The sequence below is a fragment of the Orycteropus afer genome, unplaced genomic scaffold, assembly GCF_000298275.1.
Source record: "Orycteropus afer afer isolate SDZICR_OR568_19922 unplaced genomic scaffold, OryAfe1.0 scaffold00561, whole genome shotgun sequence".
In the NCBI taxonomy this organism is placed as follows: Eukaryota; Metazoa; Chordata; class Mammalia; order Tubulidentata; family Orycteropodidae; genus Orycteropus; species Orycteropus afer.
In genome coordinates, this window is record NW_006922148.1 from 1310899 (window position 1) to 1331360 (window position 20462).

The following is a 20462-nucleotide window of genomic DNA, read 5'->3' on the forward strand; positions in this document are numbered from 1 at the left end:
TAGTGGTTTCCTGAGAATTTGGCCAGGGAAGGAAAGAGAACATTTTCTAAATGTCTGTGATAGATATGATCTAATTTCATTCATAACAACAAATCCATGTTATTTTAGTATTTCTGTTTTACTAATAAAGAAACTAGGGTGCAAATTGGGTAGGGGGCCTGCCTCAGGACACTAAGCAGAGCCAAAGCCTACCTTGCCCCTTCTCACAGTGCTGATGGCCCTCAGTCAAGGATCCACTCAGCCTCCTACCCTGCCTGTCCCAGTGTCTCTCATGAGCTGTTGTTGTTGTTGTTATTTGCCATCGAGTTGGCCCCGACTCATAGCGACCCCTCCCTGGGTTTCCAAGGCAGTATCACTACGGAAGTAGGAATGCCCAACCTTCCTTCTGAGGAGTAGCTGGTGGGTTTGAACCACCAGCCTTCTGGTTAGCAGTCAAGTGCCTTAGGCACTATGCTACCAGAGCTCTAGGATCTCATATGTAGCTTGGAGCATCAGTGCTCACTGCCTTCCCTAAAGGATGCCCTGCAAGTACTCCTGACCAGTGAGAAAAAGCCTCTTGCTGTCCTAGGACTCCTGTATTGCCCTCTGATTAGTAGTAGCCTTTGTGTTAACTTTTCTTAAGGGCCACTTTTTCTCTGAGTGAACTGAACTCAGGCAGCCTGGCTCCTGACCAGCCCTACCACTGACTAAAACTGAACAAGTCACCTAGCCTCTCCAGGCCTTGATTCCTTCTCTTTAAACTGGGAACCAGAACATCTACTTCACAGGTTATCTGTAAGAAAATGAGAAATTATAAAGAGGTACATAAATATGAGTTATTTTTTCTATGATTTAACTGGTCAGTTGATCCTATTTTGCAAGGAACATTGAAGTCAACAACTTGATATTTGGACAGGATCATTAATGAAATATTTAGCTTGAAATATTACTTATAAAATGATTAGTTTGTCATAGAAAACAACTTTTTAGGCTATTTAATTGTTCATATATAGCTAAATAGTAAAAAGTAAAACAAGACATGATTTCATTTGTTTTATTCTATCCTAGATGAAGAAACAAATGTTGAAATCTCTGATTATTAATATCAGTAAAGAATACTCTCTCCTAACACAGTTTACAAGCTTTGTGGCAGTTGAGAAAAGGGTATGTGTTGTTGTTAATTCATGGTTAAATTATTTATCTTTACATATTAAGAAAATTACACTTGCTCTGGTTGCTAATCTGCTCTTCACAGGAAGAAATTCCAAACACAGGATTGTTCACATTTATGTAATGTAGCATGCCTTGGGTTTAGTGTTAAAGAGGTGATTAAACCTTCAATAGTGAAGATGTAGCTTGGACTAAACCATCATTTATTATTATTGTTATTGCTGTAATTGAGGAATAGCATTTAAAATGACATTTTTTAAGGAGAACTGATGTTTTTTTATTATCATGTACAAAGCATAGTTATTAGAGAGCCCAAAATTAATTCACAGATGCATTTTTGTGTTGTTCATATCAATATCCTTGTTTATTTCCATTATAGATGGTAAGTTTCAATATAATGGGGGAAAGATAGTTTCAATAGGCCTAGCTAGAGCTTTTTGTATATGAAGAAACAAGTGACTACACCAAGGTCACCCTTGTGCATTGTCAAACTATATGCAGATAGTTTTATGCATAATAGGAATTCCAGTCCCTAAACAAGATTCCTTTCAAGGTACTATCCCAGCTCCAGGATAATTTTATATAGTAGATGTTCTTCATTCTCCCTGAATCCATGCTTAAAATCTCCAGAACTCTGCTCTCCCTTTCCTGTTATCCCAATGCTTCAGAGTCAGAAGGGCTGAATTTTAATAACATATGACAATGGATGGCTACTGTCATAGCATCAGTGGTTCTCAGTGGTGGTATCCTTCTCATTGAGCAAGGGTTTCATGCTGTACAAGCAAGATGAAACATTTAACTCCTACAAAGCCAGTGAGGCCACCATGCAGAGACAATGACCCTCATCATCCTGCCTTCCCAAGACTTTTCCCAGGGCTTGAAATGTGTCCTAAATTAGAAGTCAAACTGGTTGGTGGCCCTTACCATATCCAGTCCACAAATGTGTTTTATTTATTCTGGTAGTGTTTTCAACAATTTGTTTTAGTTAGTTACTTAAATTTATGAGAGATTGCTCCCAAAGACTAGTTTTCTTAATTTTTTTTTTTAATCTAATGTCTAACTATACTGCATCCCCATTTTCACATGGAGGAGTTGAATAGCAGCTCACATTCCAGTCTCATAAGAACTGTGTTGAGCTACAGTCCTCACCTGGCCTCTTCACTTACTTTGCTCTTTGCCAGTAACTGTACTCATGAGTTTTTAACACCTCTGAGTTTTTGAAAACAGTAGTTGGACTATCCCTGAAGGAAGAAGCCCTTGATATTTGCACTGGAAGGCATTTTTATTTTCACACAAGCCTGCAAGGGCAACCCAATGAAATAAACTACTCCTCTTTTTACCTTTGTGACTCAGGGTTCACAGTGGTTCTAGGAGAAAAGCAGCACTTTCACTATCTAAACATCTCAGAGAGATTCATCTGTAGTTCACAAGAAACAATGAATCCCAAGCAAAGAATTTGTTACTTTTTCATAATACAGTATAACAGCAGAGGTCTAGAAGTCAGATAGAATGAGACTAGAATCTTGGTTAGACCAGTTACTGTCTTTGAGCAAATTATGTAGTCTCAATGTTCTCATTAGTAAAGTGAAGCTAATAACAATACCCACTTCCATGGCTTCAGAGGAGTAAAGGCTGGGAGAGGCCAGGAGGATCACTGAACCAGGGCCACCTTACATTCACGAAGTACCTCATCAGCATTAGGACTTACGATGATCTCTCTAAATGAGTTATGTATGTTATCATTTGTAATGTTATAACGTTACTAATTAGTTACACATGTACCTTTAAGATATAGTTTGATAACTTTGTTGGCATTTCTATTCTTTTATTAATCCAAGATCCTAAAAAAATAGAAAAGGCCTAGACCTCACTTACCCTCTGAAAAACCATTTTTCCTTCATCAGTTTAAGAGGAAAATCCGGGCTTGGGACCATAGTCACAGGGGACATCAAGTTCAATTGGCATAACATACTATACAAAACATTGTTCCCCTCCTACTTTGGCGAGTAGCGACTGGGATCTTGAAAGCTAGCAAGCTGCCATCTAGATGCAACAATGGGTCTCTCCTCATCCAGAGCAAAGAAGAATGAAGAAAACCAAAATTCATGGAAACAATTAGTCCTAGCAAATGGTACACCATCCGATCTGCAACCTATACAACTATAAGACCAGAAGAACTAGATGGTGCCCGGCTACCACTGTCATCAACTTGGAAGGGGATCTATGTAGGAGATCCTTGATAGAGAGGGAGAACAATGTGGAACAAAACTCAAAATCATTTGGAGACAAAAAAAAGGGGGGGTTTGCTGGTCCGATAGAGCCTGGTGGAACCACTGAGACTATGGCCCCTAGCTACCTTTCAGATCTGGAATTGAACCCACACCTGTGGTTTCCAGCCAAACAAAAGATAGGCATATGAGTTGAACATTTACCTGAGGTAGGTACACTACTTGGAGAGAACAATCATGGGAGAAGGAAGGGCTGCTTATGCACAGGGAGACAGCTCAGGAGGCAGGAGTGCATGGAGGGATGGACATAGGGAAGAGGTAACTATGGGGAGGAAGTTGGAGGGGAGCTATTGCGTTCTGGTAAACTGTGGTCAATGTCATGAGACAAAGTATATGTGAACCGCTGTATGGAAAGTGAATAAAGAGGAAAATCCATGTAAAGCACTTGTCACAATGCCCAGACCCTAGTAAGTGCTCATGTAGGAACATTATGCTGCTGACTCGTGGCTAAGGATACGTGTTCCAGTCTTAAACGCAATCATGTTCCAGTGAACCATTCACAGGCTTTACAATGTATAATAATAATTTCATTTGATAATATCTGTTTTGTTTTAACCAAATTGTGATTCAATATAGGATGAAAATGAGTCACCTTTTCCTAAAATTCTAAATATTTTGGAACTTATTGCCAGAGAAGATGTGGACTTTCTGCCATATATAACTTGGCAGGAGGAACAATCAGATGTTAGCATAACACAGGTAAGTGTTAATTACCAAATAAATGGATATTGTATTTTTATATTTTCCTGGGGGTCAGGGATCTAAAATCTCACCTTCTGACTTGTCTATGTAGAAACTATTATCTCCTAAATTAAAAAAATCAAACTCACTGTCATTGAGTCTTTTCCAACTCATAGTAACCCCTCTTTGGGTTTCTGAGGCAGTAACTCTACAGAAGTAGATTACCCGATCTTTCTTCCAAGGAGTGGCTGGTGGGTTTGAACCACCAGCCTCTGGTTAGCAGACAAAAATGCCTTAGGCACTATGCCACCAGAGCTGATGAAAAATTTTTGCACATTTATGATAATGCTTATGCATGACTAAGGAAATCATATTAGGTAGACATTTTAACTAAGAGCTTAGGGTAGCTGTAAAGTACAAGAAAACAAGTGTGCTTAGGCTCCAGTCATAGACAGGTAAGCAGGAAATTAAAATCATTTACTCTAGGTAATATAAAAGGTTCATTATGAAATTAGTCATAAAAGCACCATCATCTGGCTAAATTCAACACCAATATTTCTTAAAGTTTGTAGTGCTTTATACTGTGGTCCTTATAGCCAAAAATATAATATAAATTGAGAAATGTGCTTCTAATGAAAATTAGAAGGCATATTTAAAAGCAAAGCAATGCTAATAAGATTTTCAGTTATCCGGGTTTAAGAAGTCACATTTCCAGAAGTTTTGGGATTTATAAGGGGGAAAATTATATGAAGAGAAATTTTGAGAATATGTATAAAATATTCATTTTATTTGATCCATTTTCAAGGTCCTCCATTAAGAATAAGGAGCCTTGGAGTTGCAATGGGCAATCACCTGTTTGTTAACCAAGGTCACAGTGGTTCAGCTCTGTGGGAGAAAAGACCTGGTGATCTTTTCCTGTTGCAGTGTAGTAAATTACTTGTATGGCTTTTCTAGCCACAGTCCTTGTAACTCCCCCTTTGCTGTGAGTAGCTGATTGTTAAAGTTATCTTCCTGGGGTATTTCTGTAGGAGTAGCAGGAAGCAATCTTCTGGAAAGTTTGCTCGCTCTCAGGTGTATAGAATTCTGATGTTGGGATTGGTTAGTTTGGCTTCTCTGCCAGGCTCAAAAGGAGCCCTCCTTGAGACAGAGGGATCTCTTACTGCCGGCTGAGAGATATGCTGCTGAGAGAGATGCACTTGCTGAGAGAGAGAGAGACATGAGAGACACACCCTGCTGAGAGAAAGACACGAGAAACATGCACTTCTGAGAGAGAGAGAGATGTGAGAGAGACATGCTACTGAGAGAGACTGCTGGCTACTGAGAGAGACTACTGGCTGCTGAGTGAGATGGCTGCCTGCGAGAGATTGAGCACATTCCTCAGCTTGAATTGTAGCCTGTTGCTTCCCTAATAAACCCCATAATCTGAATTCTGTGTGGCCACTGAAGCAAATTATTGAACCCAGCGGAGAGATGGTGGGTGGCATGGGAAAAACAGTTGGTGACAAGGTTAGTAGCAGGCTAGAGGGTGGTCGCATGTCTGGCTGCATAGGAATGGCCTTGGGCTGCTGATGGTGATTCTGTCTTCCTCTTGTGAAGTTAGACGAGGCAGAAGATGCCACCTTTAGGGAACCAGAACACTTTCTTTGGACATGGTATCAGGAGGGACCAGTCCCTTGAGAAGGACAAGTGGAGGGTCAGTGATAAAGAAGAAATCCCTCAACAGGATGGGTTGATACAGTGGCTGCAATACCAAGCTCAAACATAGCAATGATTGTGAGGATGGTGAAGGATTGGGCAACATTTTGTTCTGTAGTACCTGGGGTCACTATGAATTAATACTGATTCGATGGCACCTGATAGCACATAATAGAATAGGTGAAAAATGTATTAGTGATACTTTAATTTTAATTTCTTTCTGTATGGAAGAAAAGCAGGTTTTTATATTTTTAAGGATTGTACACATCTCCTTTTTAATGAAATATTCATGTCTTTTTCATTCTTTTGTTTTTTATAGTGTGGTAGTTAAGTTGTGTGTCAACTTTGCTTGGCTGTGGTTTTGAGTGACTGGGCAGCTGGTTGTAGTTATTCTCCATGAAGAGATTGTAATCCCCTCCCTGGTGGAATCTGCTGTGAGCAGCTAAGAGCTGCCTTCAAGTTATAGCCTGCTTTCAGTATCTAAGGAGATATTTTGAGAAAGATCTCTACCTTCTGGCACATCAGGATCCTGCATTTTGCTGAGTCTGGGCCTGCTGTGTTGCCTGCTGATCTTGGGATTATTCCTGGATTTGAACCAGTGCTCTGCCATGTTGCTTGCTCATCTTGGGATTGTGTCATTTTACCTGTCTATCTTGGGTTCTTCAGCCTCAAACACCAGCAACTGCATGAGTCAGAAAAAGCCTTCAGCTCTAGAGGGCCTGGAAAAGGAGGCAGAGCTGAAGCCCAAGCTTGAGGGGGTTCACCCAGCCCTTAGAACTGGCACTCTCAGTTTGGACTTTTAGGCAACTAAACTCTTAAATTCATATTTATTAAAGCCATCCACTTGTGGTATTTCTGTTATAACAGCACTAGGAAACCAAGACAGACTGTTTGTTACTTGTTTTATTTATTTTAGGACAAATTTTATGTATCTGGAAAGTGAGCTATTTGTAATAATGAATTCCTCTTGGTAAGAGATAAGAAATATGGAACCAACTATTTTCTTTTCTGGATGGTTACTCACTTTTCCTAGCACCATTCATTGAGTAATTATTCTTTCTTTCCCTCTAATATGAAATATCACCTTTGTTGTTGTTGTTGTTATGTGCCGTCAAGTCGGCCCTGACTCATAGCAACCCCTCCTTGGGTTTCCGAAGCAGTATCACTACAGAAGTAGGATTGTCCAACCTTCCTTCTGAGGAGTGGCTGGTGGGTTTGAACCACCAGTCTTCTGGTTAGCAGTCAAGTGCCTTAGGCACTATGCTCTACTAAATCCTCATGTTCTAGGAAATATTGCTGAACCATTTACTCTGTTCCATTGTTTTGTCTGTTTTAATTTTATGGTTTTTAAAATGCTTTAACATCCAAACGATCTCGTCCATCACTTGTTCTTTTCCAGTTTACTTATCTAATTTGAAAAAATACATATTTTTTGAGCCATAGAAACATTAGTTAAAATATGTTTTAAGTATGTGTTTTGTCATTTATTTTAAAATATTACTTATTTAAATGTATAATACTTGAAACTTGCCTGAGTTGGAAAAGAGCTCAGATCATTTGTAACAGCAGATCATTTAGTTTGGTATAATTAGGGAGTAATTATTTTAAAAGTATTAAGGTAAATCTCAATGACTTGTCATCCATATAAAACTTATTTTGGTTTATACCCAGGTTTTTTAGGAATACTACATATATATTAATTCCCCTTTGTTATACATATTTGTTTGTATTCTGTTGTAAAGATATATTCATTTAATTACTGTTTCAGTTCCCTAGAGGTGCTGTAACAGAAATACCACAAATATGTGGCTTTAGGAAACAGGGATTTATTTGTTCTCTTACAGTTTAGAAGGCTAGAAGTCTGAGTTCAAAGTGCCAGCTCTAGGGGCTGGGTGAAGGCCTCTCAGCCTTGGGCTTCAGCTCTGCCTCTTGTTCCCACCCCACTGCTCTTATCTCAGGCAGCTTTTGGCTGCTGAGGCTGACAAACCCAAGGTCGACAAATAAAATGGCACAGTCCCAAGATTATCAAGCAACACAGCAGGTCACTAGTTCAAGTCCAGAAACAGTCCCAAGATCAGCAGACAACATGGCAGGCTCCTCACTGATGACTTGGCCAAATGCAGGATCCAAGTGTGCTAAGAAGCTCAGGACCTTTCTGAAAGCTTCCTCTTATATACTAGAACAGACCACATCCCTCAGGCAGTTACTCAGCTGCTCACAGCAGATCCCACCATGGAATTGATTACCAGTCTCATCATGGAGAATCACTATATACAGCTGTCCAGCCATGCAGAACCAGGCCTAGCCAAGTTGACACATAGCCTTAACTACCACAATTACATTAAAGTTTTGAATTATTATTCATTTCTCTCAGTCTTTTAATATTTCTGTAAAGCAGAATAAAAAAAGTTATTTAAAAATTCCTTCAAATTATTAGCTTATTGTAGGGCTAGTTTGCACCCTGTGATTCTGCTAATTATTAACAACTTAGGCAAGTCATTCTACTCCTGTGAATCTCAGTTTCCTTGTGTGTAAAATGAGGGATGCTTAAAATCCTGTGCTTATAAGAAGAGAGATGAAGATCTTTAGTTTAAGCATGTGGTGTATTTATTGCTGACATGCTCTCCAGGTCTTAAATTCCATATCTATAAAATGAGGGGGTTGTATTTAAATGATCTTGAAGATCTCTGGTTTTATTTGCAATGTTTCTGCCTATATTGTGATTCTGACTCTGGGACTCATGATCTAGCATGAGTCAATTGCTTGACTACAAGAAGTCTTAAGTATGTTTGATTGTTAGTTTTATTCTCTATTTTCTCCTTATATTATATTTTTCTCTTCTGAATAGACTGTTTCAGCTACCTCTGAATGGAATGAAGAATTGCAGCACAAACATTTAACTAAAAGAAAAATTGAATTATGCAAGCTGGAAGTTTCTGAAGATGTTGACGTGTTTAATTTAGCTGCACAACTACCAGTACAAGCTTCAACACTCAATTCTGAATGTAGACTTATGGCAAAGCCATTGGATTCATTTGAAAAACCAGAAATTAAAGCAAAATTTAGGAAATATTTACCCTTAAACATAAAGCCTATTCCCAAGCCTTTCATTTCTTTTGGTGCTGCACCACCCAAACTCCCAGCTGCCCCTCATATTGATTCTGGTTCCCTCTGTGCTCCCAACTCTCCTCAGAGCCCTCTTTTTGGTTCTCTTGCTGGTCTATCTAAATATGACCAAGACCTTGAGACTGACAATTGTACTGACATTTCCCTTGAGTTGGATTTCCCTTCAAGGCTACTTCTCCAGGGGTCACCATTCAGATCTCCTGCTGGTCCTCCTTTTTCAGCTGCCTTATTTGGCTCAACACAACCTAAAATTGAACAACCTAAAATTTACCAAGACCATGAAATCTCCGGTCGTACTGGCATTTCCTGTGGAATAGACTCTCTTCCCAGACCACATCTTTTTCTCTCTCATCCTAGAGTTCCTCCTCCTATTGCAGCTCCAGGTTTTACCTCTCCTCCTCATTTTCAACAGTCTCTGGTTCCTTTGGGCACCAATTACAAGCCACCAGTAGGTTTACATGGGTTTACAAGCAGTGAATCAACAGTGTCTTTTCAATCAGATATTTCTGCCAGAACTGCATTATCAGATCCTCCCCAAGATGATCTTTGGATTTCTTCAATTGATAAAAGTTCTTCTGAAATGGAAAGTAATAAACAGCCAGTGCTTCAAGCAAGTAGCTTTTTAAAAAGAGTGGGAAAATCTGATGTAACAAAAAATGACTTATTCTTAGTCTTTCATTCACAAGATGATAAAATTTGCAGAAAAAGCTGGAAGAATTTTGTGCCTTGGACTAAACTTTTCAGTCTACAAACTGAGGTATTTGCCTTATTTCTATTTAAGTCTATGTTTAGTTAGCTTCATAGTCTTTAACAGTGCTATTCAAAGTAGCCAGTCAGTTTATGACAGTCCTTGGTGAGGTAAGTCCTTGGTAAGGTAAGTTCCAGAATGTAAATCAAAATATTGCTTTCATCATCAAGGAAATCTTACTACCAACAAGTAAACAAGTGAGCTGAACTAAAAAGTGTACTTGATGATGTATTTGGCTGGTGTTTCTATGTTAACTGTTAAGCTCGGACACCATGCTAGTGCATGATAATCTTCCTCACCTGAAAATTAACATCTCTGCACAGGCAGTGCGTTAAGATCTTAATTTCTAGGCCTCTAGAACTGATGAAATTCATGCAAATTTTCCATTGGAAGTAAAGTATAAGTGCAGAAGTATATGCTAAAGAACTTTCACATAATGTATTTGGAATTTGGATATGACTTAATATGTAATAAGGAGCTATAGTGGCACTGTGGTTTGAGCATTGGGCTACTAACCAAAAGATTGGCAGTTTGATCCTACCAGCCACTCTGTGGGTGAAAGATAACACAGTCTGCTTCCATAAAAATTTACAGTCTTGCAAACTGAATTAGGGCAGTTCTACTCTGTCCCATAAAGTCGTTATGAGTCAGAATTGTTTTGATGGCAGTGTTTTCCTTTTTTAAAAAAATATATAATACTGTATTAGAGTTTATTATTCCATTTGGTAAGCTAATTACGCATTCTACCATCAACTTGGTTCTGGGACTCATAACCCACAGCCATCGAGTTGATTCCGACTCATCATATACAGTTTCCAAGGCTGTATATCTTTACAGAAGTAGATTTCCTTATCTTCCAACAAAGGAATAGCTGGTGGGTTTGAGCAGCCAAATGTCTTACCACTGTGCCACCAGTACATCTTTTAAGCTAATGAACACCCTATAAATTTAAGTCTTGCAGTGCTACCAAGACCCAATGTCACATCCCTAATCTTTTGTTTTGTTTTGTTTTGTTTTCCTGATATGAATTAATTAAGTAAAGTGGAAGGTGGAAGGCAACTTGGTTCATTATGACAAGACTGAGTCCCAATACTGTCTCTTTTAATTTTTGGTACATGAGATAAACTTTTTGATTTTCTGTTTCCTCATCCATATAATGACGATAATAATAGTGTCCAACTCCTAGAGGACCTTTTTTCTTTTTAAAGAGTGAATATGTGCTTTTATTAAAAAAAAGAAAGCACAAAAGTCACGTATTTTAAAAAGCAGATAAATACAACTACAATACCTTTTCTATAGAATTTTGGGTAGCATTTTGACTGCCCCTCTATAGGACAGAAATTTCATAATTTTTGTAGAGAACAGAAGGATCACACAGTCACTTTTCTAGGGTGGTTGTATCCCATCTGCTTTTTTAAAATAATTAATTTTCTTTTTTCCCTCCCTTCCCCCCATAACCAACAAAGAGTTTCCTTCCATATATAAACCTTTCCTTCTTACAATAATGAATTAGTACAATATTTATCCTTCTGTGATTTCATTATTTCACTCAGCATAATGTCCTCCAACTTCATCCACATTTTGTGGTGCTCTGTAGATTCTACATTATTCTTTCTTTTTTTTTTTTTTTTAAATACATGTCATTGAAACATAATTTAGGTACAGTGAAACACACAAAACTAAAGTGACATGGGTCAATGCATTTTGTTTTATTTTTTGCAGTGTTCTTCCCTCCCCCCTCAGCTAACCAACAAAGTTTCCTTCCATATATAAACCTTTCCTTGACTTTTTACAATAATGAACTAATACTATATTTGTCCTTCTGTGATTGACTTATTTCACTCAGCATAATGTCCTCCAAGTTCATCCATGTTATGAAGTGTTTTGCAGATTCTACATTATTCTTTATTGTTGCATAGTATTCCATTGTGTGTATGTTCCATAGTTTGGTTATCCATTCTTCTGTTGATGGGCATGTAGGTTGTTTCCATCTTTTTGCTGTTGTAAATAGTGCTGTGGTGTACATGGGTGTGCATATATATATCTTTTCCTGTCCTGGCTCTCACTTCTTTAGGATATATACCTAGTAATGGAATTGTTGGGTCAAATGGTATTTCTAATTCCAGCTTTTTAGGGAATCACCATATTGCTTGCCACAGTGGTTGTATCATTTTACAGTCCCACCAGTAGTGTATGCAAGTCCCAATCTGTCCACATCCTCACCAGTATTTGTTATTTTCTGTCTTGTTGAACTTTGCCATTAGTGCTGGTGTGAGATGGTATCTTATTTTTGTTTTGATTTGCATCTCTCTGATGGCTAATGATTGTGAGCATTTCTTCATGTATTTGCTGGCCACCTTAATATTCTCTTTGGTGAAGGGTCTATTTATGTCTGCTACCCATTTTTTAATTGGACTGTTCATCTTTTTGTTGTTGGAGTATTGCAGGTTTCTATAAATTTTAGAGCTAAGTCTTTTGTCAGATACATAATTATTGACAAGTATGTATTTGTTGCTTTCATTTTGTTATGTGCTTTTTTGTGGCATGCCTGATTTCTTTGTTCCATATAATTTTCTGTGCTGACCTCGTTCTGTTTATGAATTGTTTATCACTTCCTTTGTTGCTATTGTTTTAGTATTTGCTAAATATTTGGGCTGGTCCTCTTTTTTACTTTGATGTGAAGGTCATTTTTCTTTGAGGTTAGCTGTGATTTATAATTTTCTTCCCAAGTTTAGTATAGTCCATTCTATCTTGCAGTTTTCTTGACTTACCTACCATTTATAAGTTCTGTAACTACACAGTTTTTTCCCTTTTTTTTTTGGTTTGTAGCTGTCTTCATTTGTCAATTGATGTCTCTGGTTCCCTGTTTACAATCTTGTAAACTTACTTGTTTTGGATACTTCCATTATTTGACTGGTTTCTAGGTTTTGTCATCATGTGTGTTAATGGTTGGTTGTTGTTTGCTGTTGTTGGTCTCTGTCCAGAGGACTCCCTTTAGCATTTCTTGTAAGTTTGGTCTGGTTTTAACAAATTCCCTTAATGTCTGCTTATATGGAAATGTCCCAATTTCACCATCATATTTGAGGGACAATTTTGCTGGGTATATAATTTTTGGTTGGAAATTTTTCTCTTTCAGGATTTTATATATAACATCCCATTGTCTTCTCACCTGCATGATTTCTGCCAAGAAATCTGAACTTAGTCTTATTGGTTGCCCCTTGCAGGTAACTGTTTGTTTTTTTGCATGCTGCCTTCAGGATTCTTTCTTTGTCTTTGGTTTTGGTAAGTTTGATGATGATATGCCTTGATAATTTTCTTTTGTGGTCTATCCTGTTTGGGGTTCGTTGGACTTCTTGAATGGATATATTCTTATCTTCCATCATACCAGGAAAATTGTCTTCCAAAAAATCTTTGACAATTTTCTCTGTGGTTTTATTTCTCTCTTCCTGTTCTGCAATTCCAGTTGCATGTAGGTTATTCCTTTTGATGGTTTCTCATATAAACCTTAGGGTTTGTTCATTTTGTTTTCATCTTTTTTTCAGATTGATCTCTTTCCAAGGAAGTATTGAGGTATTTGTCTTCAATCTCACTAATTCTGTCTTCTATTGATTCAGTTCTACTCCTTTGCCCATTCAACATTTTATCTATTTCTGAAAATTTAGTATTAATCTTTTGGATTTCTATGTGTAGATTTTGTATCATTCCTAATTTTTCATTTATTTTGTCATTTTGTTCTTGTATTGTCTTTCAGAATTTTCTAGGTTTTGTCTAGGATTGTTTTCCTCAATTTTGTCAGTGTTTTCCTTGATCTGTCTCTCAATCTGTTGAAAGTACCTAAATATAATTCTTTAGAATTCCTTATCAGGGAGTTCCAATGCTGTGTCTTTCTCAGGGATGTGTTTTGGGTTTGTGTCCTGGTCTCTTGTTTCTACTGCTTTATCTTGCTTTTTATGTGTGGACTCTGATGCTCCATTGTCTCCAAGGCATTTTGACATTTTTATGTTTATATTTAATTGGTCATTTTATGTTGGAGTGACTTGCCCATGATTTTCATTTTCTTTGTTTTGTTTGTATGTGTCTATGTCAGCAAGGTACTGTGCTCCTCTATTCACTAGTTGGCAGCAGTTACTCACCACCTGTCTCCTTTCCCATTGCCAGCCTACTGTATATCCCTGCTGTCCTTGGCAAACGGAGCCTGTTCTTAGGTCCCTGGTGTCTGAATGAGAGTGCTGTCACTTTAAAATCTCATATGGCTGCCGCTTGTAAACTTATAAAATGGCTGCGCCCTCAGTCATTTTATATATCCAAAATGGCCATCGCTTGTAAAAATTTAAAGTGGCTGCACCCTGGGTCAGTTTAAATATCCAGAGTGGCTGCCGCTTGTAAACATTCAAAATGGCTGCTCCTCATCACATTAAATATCCAAAATGGTTGCTACTTGTAAATAATCAAAATGGCTGTGCCCTCTGGACAGCCAAAAGTCCACAGCTCAGGTTGTCTGCTTCCTTGCTATTTCCCTTCCTAGTCATAGGCCACCAGCACAGTTGTCCCTGCAGCCCTTGGTGACCAGTGCTGATATTTAGGTCAGTTCTCAGGTCCCAACACCACTTGGAAATATTCTGGCTGTTGGTTCCATCATAGTAGCTGACAGTCCACTGTTCCTACTGTGTCTGTACTCAATATTTTCATTCAGGTTTTTCCACTAAACTCAAAACTGACTGCCTCGAGTCGGCTCTGACTCATAGCAACCCCTCCTGGATTTCTGAGGTAGTATCTCTACGGAAGTAGATTGCCCAATCTTCCTTCCGAGGAGTGGCTGGTGGGTTTGAACTGCCAGCCTTCTGGTTAGCAGTCAAATGCCTTAGGCACTAGCTACCAGAGCTCCTAGTTGGTGCCTAATCCACTTCTGTATATTTCCTTTCAAAGCTCAGGGCTCCAGGATTATCTTCTGTATCTCTGTCAACTGGTTTCTCTTTTCTTTGTTGAAGAGGGTCTGTGTAGTTTGTTTTGGTATTCCACCATCTTACTGGAACTTCCCAGCGTAGGTTTATTACCCAGTCTTCAACTTTCCATCTGTTGAGTGGTGCATTTAATCCATTTACTTTCAGTGTTATTATTGACAAGTATGAATTTTTTGCTGTCATTTTGTTATTTGTGTATTCATGGTGTTGCTGATTTCTTTGTTCCATATAATTTCCTGTGCTGAGCTCCTTTTGTTTATGAATTGTTTTATCATTCCTGTTGTTGCTGTTGTTTTAGTATATGCTGAATATTTGTGCTTGTCCTCTTTTTTATTGTTATGTGAAGGTTTGTCATTTTTCTTTGAGGTTACCCTGTGATTTATAATTTTCTTCTGAAGTTTTGAAGAGTCTGTTCTACCTTGTACTGGTCTTGACTTTGTCACCATTTAGTAGTTCTGTAACTATTCTTTTTATCCCCTCTTTTTCGTTGTAGTTGTCCCCATTTTCTAGAGATGTCTCTAGTTCCCTATTTAGAGTCATATAAGTTTATTTTGTTTTGGATACTTCTGTAAGTGGGTTGGTTTCTGGGTTATGTCATTATGTGTGTTAATGTCAGTTGTTTATTGTTAGTTTTCTGCCCAAGGAACTCCCTTTAGTATCTCTTGTAAGATTGGTCAGGTTTTAATGAATACCTTTAATTTTTGCTTATCTGGAAAGTCCCAATTTCACCCTCAATATTTGAGGGATATTTTTGCTGGGTATATAATCTTGAATGGAAATTTTTTCTTTCAGGGTTTTATATATACCATCCCTTTGCCTTCTTTCCTGCATGGTTTCTGCAGAGAAATCAGAACTTTGTCTTATTGGTTGCCCTTTGTAGGTAACTTCTTGTTTTTCCCATGCTCCCTTCAGGATTCTTTGTCTTTGGTTTTGTTAAGTTTGATGATGATATATCTTGGTGATTTTCTTGGTGATCCTGTTTGAGGTTCATTGGACTTCTTGAATGATACATTTTTATCTTTCATCATATCAGGGAAAATCTCTTCCAACAAATCTTCAACAATTTTTCTGGTGGTTTTATTTATCTCTTCCTGTTCTGGAATTCCCATTACACGTAGGTTATCCCTTTTGATGATATCTCGTGTAAATCTTAGTCAGTCTTCATTTTGTTTTGATCTTTTTTCTGATTGATCCCTTTCCAAAGAAGTATTGAAGATTTGTTTCAATCTCACTAATTCTCTCTTCCAGTGATTCAATTTTACTCCTTTGCCCATTCAATATGTTATATCTATTTCTGAAAATTTAGTATTAATCTTCTGCTCTTCTATCTGTAGATTTTGCATCATTTCTAGTTTTTCACTTATTTTGTCATTTTGTTCTTGTATTTTCTTCCAAAATTGTTCTAGGGTTTTGTCTGTGTTTTCCTTAATTTTGTCTTGTTTTCCTTGACCTGTTTCTCAATCCATTAAAGGTACCTAAATATAATTCATTCTAATTCCTTAGCAGGGAGTTCCAGTGCTGCTGCTTCCTCAGGGATATGATCTGGGTCTGTATCCTGGTCCCTTGTTTCTCCTGTTTTATCTTTTCTTCTTTGTTTGGACTGTGATAGTGTGTTGTTTTCCGAGACATTGTAAGATTGTTTTATTTATATTTCATTGGTTACTGTATGTTGGATGGATTTGCCCATGACTTTAGTTTTCTTTGTTTTGTTTGGATGTATCTGAGTAAACAGTGTACTGTCTTCCCCTATTCTCTAGGTGGCAACACTTATGCACTCACCATCTGTCTTCTGGTGGGTGATAGAGTATGAGGGTGGGGGACATATCTCTGTTAGCTTTCTAGTTGTCAGCTCCCGGTGTGTTCATGCTGCACTTGGCAAGTGGAGCCTATTCTTAGGTTCCTGCAATCTGAATGAGAATGTTGTTACTTTAAATAACGAAAATGACCACTACTTTTAGACATTCAAAATGGCAGTGTCCTCCGGACAGCCAGAAGTCCACAGCTAAGTTTGTCTCCTTCTTTGTTGTTTCCATTTTTAGTCATCAGAACTAGTGCAGTCATCCATGCAGCCCTTGGTAAATCAGGCCAAGTTTTAGGTTAATGCTCAGGTCCTAACACCATGTGAAAATATTCAAACTGCCTGTGCCATCAAGATAGCTGACAGCCCACAGTTCCATTTGTCTTCTTACTCACTGTTTTCATTCAGGTTCTTCTAGTAGTTGGTGTACTATCCACTTCTGTATCCTTCATTTCACAGATTGGGGCTCCAGGATTATCTTCTGTATCTGTGTCAACTGGTTTCTCTTTTCTTTGTTGTAGAGGATCTGTGTAGCTTGCTGCCTATTCTGCCATCTTAGCAGAAGTCCTCCTAGATTACATTTGAGGTTTAAATAGGATATTAACAACAGCCAAGCTTTTCTTACATGAAGTAATATATATATAAAAGAAGGGGTAAAGCAGTTAGTCAAGAGTGTGCCCTCTAGAGCCATAATATTGAAGTTTAAATTCTGCTTCTGCTTATGAACTGTGTGACTGTAGACAAGTTACTTTACCTTCTGGATTTCAGTGTACTTATCTGTAAAATGAGTATAATAATAACCCATACATAACAAGTTCCTGAAAAGATGAAAGAATCACACCTGACATTAGTTCAGTGTGAGTTGGCACATATTAATTGTGGTTTTATTTTTTAAAATTCTTGCCATAGGTCCTTTAATATGTGCACCTGCCTATGACTGCATCTCATTTCTCCTTCCTATATTAATTCCTCCTTAGTCCTGGAATCTATCTGTTCCAAGATAAGGATCCCCATCTTCAGGCTTATCATGCTTTCATAAAAAACAACATAAAAATCAAAAGTCACTGCCATTGAATTGATTCTGACTCATAGAAACCCCCTTTGAGTTTCCAAGGCAATAAATCTTTACAGAAGTAGATTGAACAGTCTTCCTTCTGTGGAGTGGCTGGTGGGTTTGAACCGCCAGCCTTCTGGTTAACATTCAAATGCCTTAGACGCTATACCACCAGATGAAGTGATAAAGACCAGCCTTTGAAGCAATGACCCTTATCTGTGGACAGGAGATGGTGAGTACAGGAAAGTGTATATGTAGTTTTAAAGAATATGCTCAACAGTACAATTTTATATTTAGAAAAGTAAAATTTTCAAATTTTAGAGTACAAAAAACTCAGATTTTCTGTGTTGAACAAAAGCAATCATTGTGTTTAAAAAATTGGCAAACACTGTTTCAAAGCATTGGTAGAACAAGAAAATGGATATTATATTTTTTAGAACTCTTTAAACAATAATTTCTTTCTAATCTTTTTAATAAATGGTTCTAGATACATCGTGCTAATAGTATTTATGAAATTCAAAACAATCCTGTGTCACTAGTCTATGAAGACCTTTGAATGTATGATAGAAAAAGTTTTAGAACTATTTTAATTATCTGAATTGAAATAAAGAAACTTAATTTATTTCTTATGTGATAAAATTCTAATAATGTGACTCAAATCTGTTTCCTTACTTTTATAGGATGGCTTTTGGAAACTTACCCCAGAACTGGGATTTATATTAAACCTTAATACAAATTTATTAAACACCTTTCTTGAACAGAAAGGTATTCAATCTCTAGGTAAGATGCTATCTTTCTAGCATTAGTTAAATGAAATACTCTTGATTGCTGTAAATTATTTTGTAAGTTATTGTATAGTATAATAATTGTTGTTGTTATGTGCCGTCAAGTCATCTCTGACTCATAGCAACCCCTCCTTGGGTTTCTGAGGTGGTATCTCTATGGAAGTAGATCACCCAGTCTTACTTCTGAGGAGTGGCTGGTAGGTTTGAATCGCCAGCCTTCTGGTATAATAATTAGGTAAGCTATATGTAAATGGGAATGGGATTATGTCTCTTAACCATCAAAAGAGGTAGAGAGATTGGTTTATTGTTATGTCACAAAAATTAATTTGCCTAACTAGCACTAATTACCCCCTCCAAAGGAGGAAAAAAAAAAAAAACTCCAGTTTTAGTTGAGTTTTACACAGCTTAACACAATAAAAGATTATTTTTTATTTACATCATTGTCAAACATTGGTCATCAGGGAATCTTCACTCCACACAACATTTAGAGAACCAGGCCACTTCAGTATCTTAATTTGCATCTTCCACATGTGCCTTTAAAATTTCCCTGGTGAAAAAAAAAAGAAGGAGGAAAAAGATTAGCATCATTCACCTGGCAGACGGGAAGAAAAAAGAAAAATATGTCAAAAACTAGTTATCCATGTATAAAATCAAGGGAAGGAAAAAAAAAACAAAAAACAAAAAACAAACCCACTGCTATCAAGTCAATTCTGAGGCATAGTGACCCTTTAGGAAAGAGTAGAATTGCCCCATGAGGTTTCCAGGGCTGTATATCTATATAGAAGCAGACTGTCTCGTCTTTGTCCCATGGTTGGTGGTTTGAACCACTGACCTTTTGGTTAGTAGCTGAATACATTAATTACTATGCCACCAGAGCTCCTGTTGTCCATATACAAAGGGACTGGGAAATGTAGTTTAGTTTTGTGCCCTGGAAGAGAAAACAGACTTGATTAATATCTTTCTGGTTTCTGCCAGAGCAAGGAGTTCAACCTCTCTGGATCTCAGTTTCTTCTGACAAACAGACAAGGAAGGAAATCTTGGACATTCAGCAAGTCGTTTGAAGTTCAAATGGTAGCACTGGCCTAAGAAATTTTTCTTACAAAATATTATTAAACATTTAGCTAGTATTCATAGATGGATTGAAAGCAAAGTGTAACTACCCTTCCACCACGTCTAAAATGTCAGACTTTTCATAATCCAGGGTAGATGGGTTAGCAGATTCTTGACTTGTTTGACATGTACCAGACTAAAAAGGAATGATGAAAATATGGATGAAGAGAGTCTTCTTATTCTTGGAATAGTGAAGGAGCTTGTATCTGACTAATTCTGCCAATAAAAGTAATAAATTCTTGACAAAATAGTGAAAAAAAAAAAAAGAGCCAAAAAACATGAAACTATTTGAAGGCCTGAGGAGCAACAAAAAACAGGCAGGTACTGTTGGGGACCATCACTGAAGGAAGAGACAGAACTAAGTGAGCTTCACATTTATCCAGTTTCTCACCTAGGAGTATTTCTCAACTCATGAAGCTCATGGGAGATTGTAAGTGAAATAGAAACAGTTCTAATAGAATGAGAACATGGCATCAGAGTGCCCACAGGCTACCACAGTGTCTGGAAATTAGGGATGAAAATCCTAGAAAGGTGGGAGCCACAGAGCAGAAAGCTCAGAAATCTCTGTACAAATTCCTCTGAGTTCATTGGCTTACTGTTCCCCTATACTATGCACAAGATGTAACTTCAGGGAATCTGGAAAAGAGCAACATCTGGAAAGCTTAAATATCATTAAAAATTTGCACAGTTTCTGCCAATTGGTGGAGTGCCAGAGTTTGGAGTTCAGGTCATACTAGATTGGAGAGGCTTTAAAAATAGACATCTCAGTTTTCCATTGGAATCTAAAAAGATTTGTAAAGACTGTACTCGTGACCAAGGACTACATCCTTGGGCAAAGGACAAAAACAGAATAGGTACATCCTCCTACTACTTTGGTGAGTAGCAACTGGGATCTTAAAAGTTTGCAAGCTGCCATCTAGAGGCAACGATGAGTCTCTCCTCATCCAGAGCAAAGAAGAATGAAGAAAACCAAAAATTCATGGAAACAATTAGTCCTAGTGACAGATTAGTACACCATCTGATCTGCAGCCTATATGACTATGAGACCAGAAGAACTAGATGGTGCC

At 37.7% G+C, this 20462-nt stretch overlaps 1 protein-coding gene across 1 annotated transcript in view; it reads left to right on the forward strand.

The window, feature by feature from the left end:
- Positions 1-20462, forward strand: part of PARP4 (poly(ADP-ribose) polymerase family member 4) — a 278765-nt gene that overhangs the window by 221782 nt on the left and 36521 nt on the right. The window contains exons 28-31 of the mRNA XM_007955975.1: positions 1048-1143; positions 4014-4136; positions 8662-9696; positions 18181-18280. Of these exons, the coding sequence (XP_007954166.1) occupies positions 1048-1143; positions 4014-4136; positions 8662-9696; positions 18181-18280 (1354 nt within the window). The remainder of the gene's footprint in view (positions 1-1047; positions 1144-4013; positions 4137-8661; positions 9697-18180; positions 18281-20462) is intronic.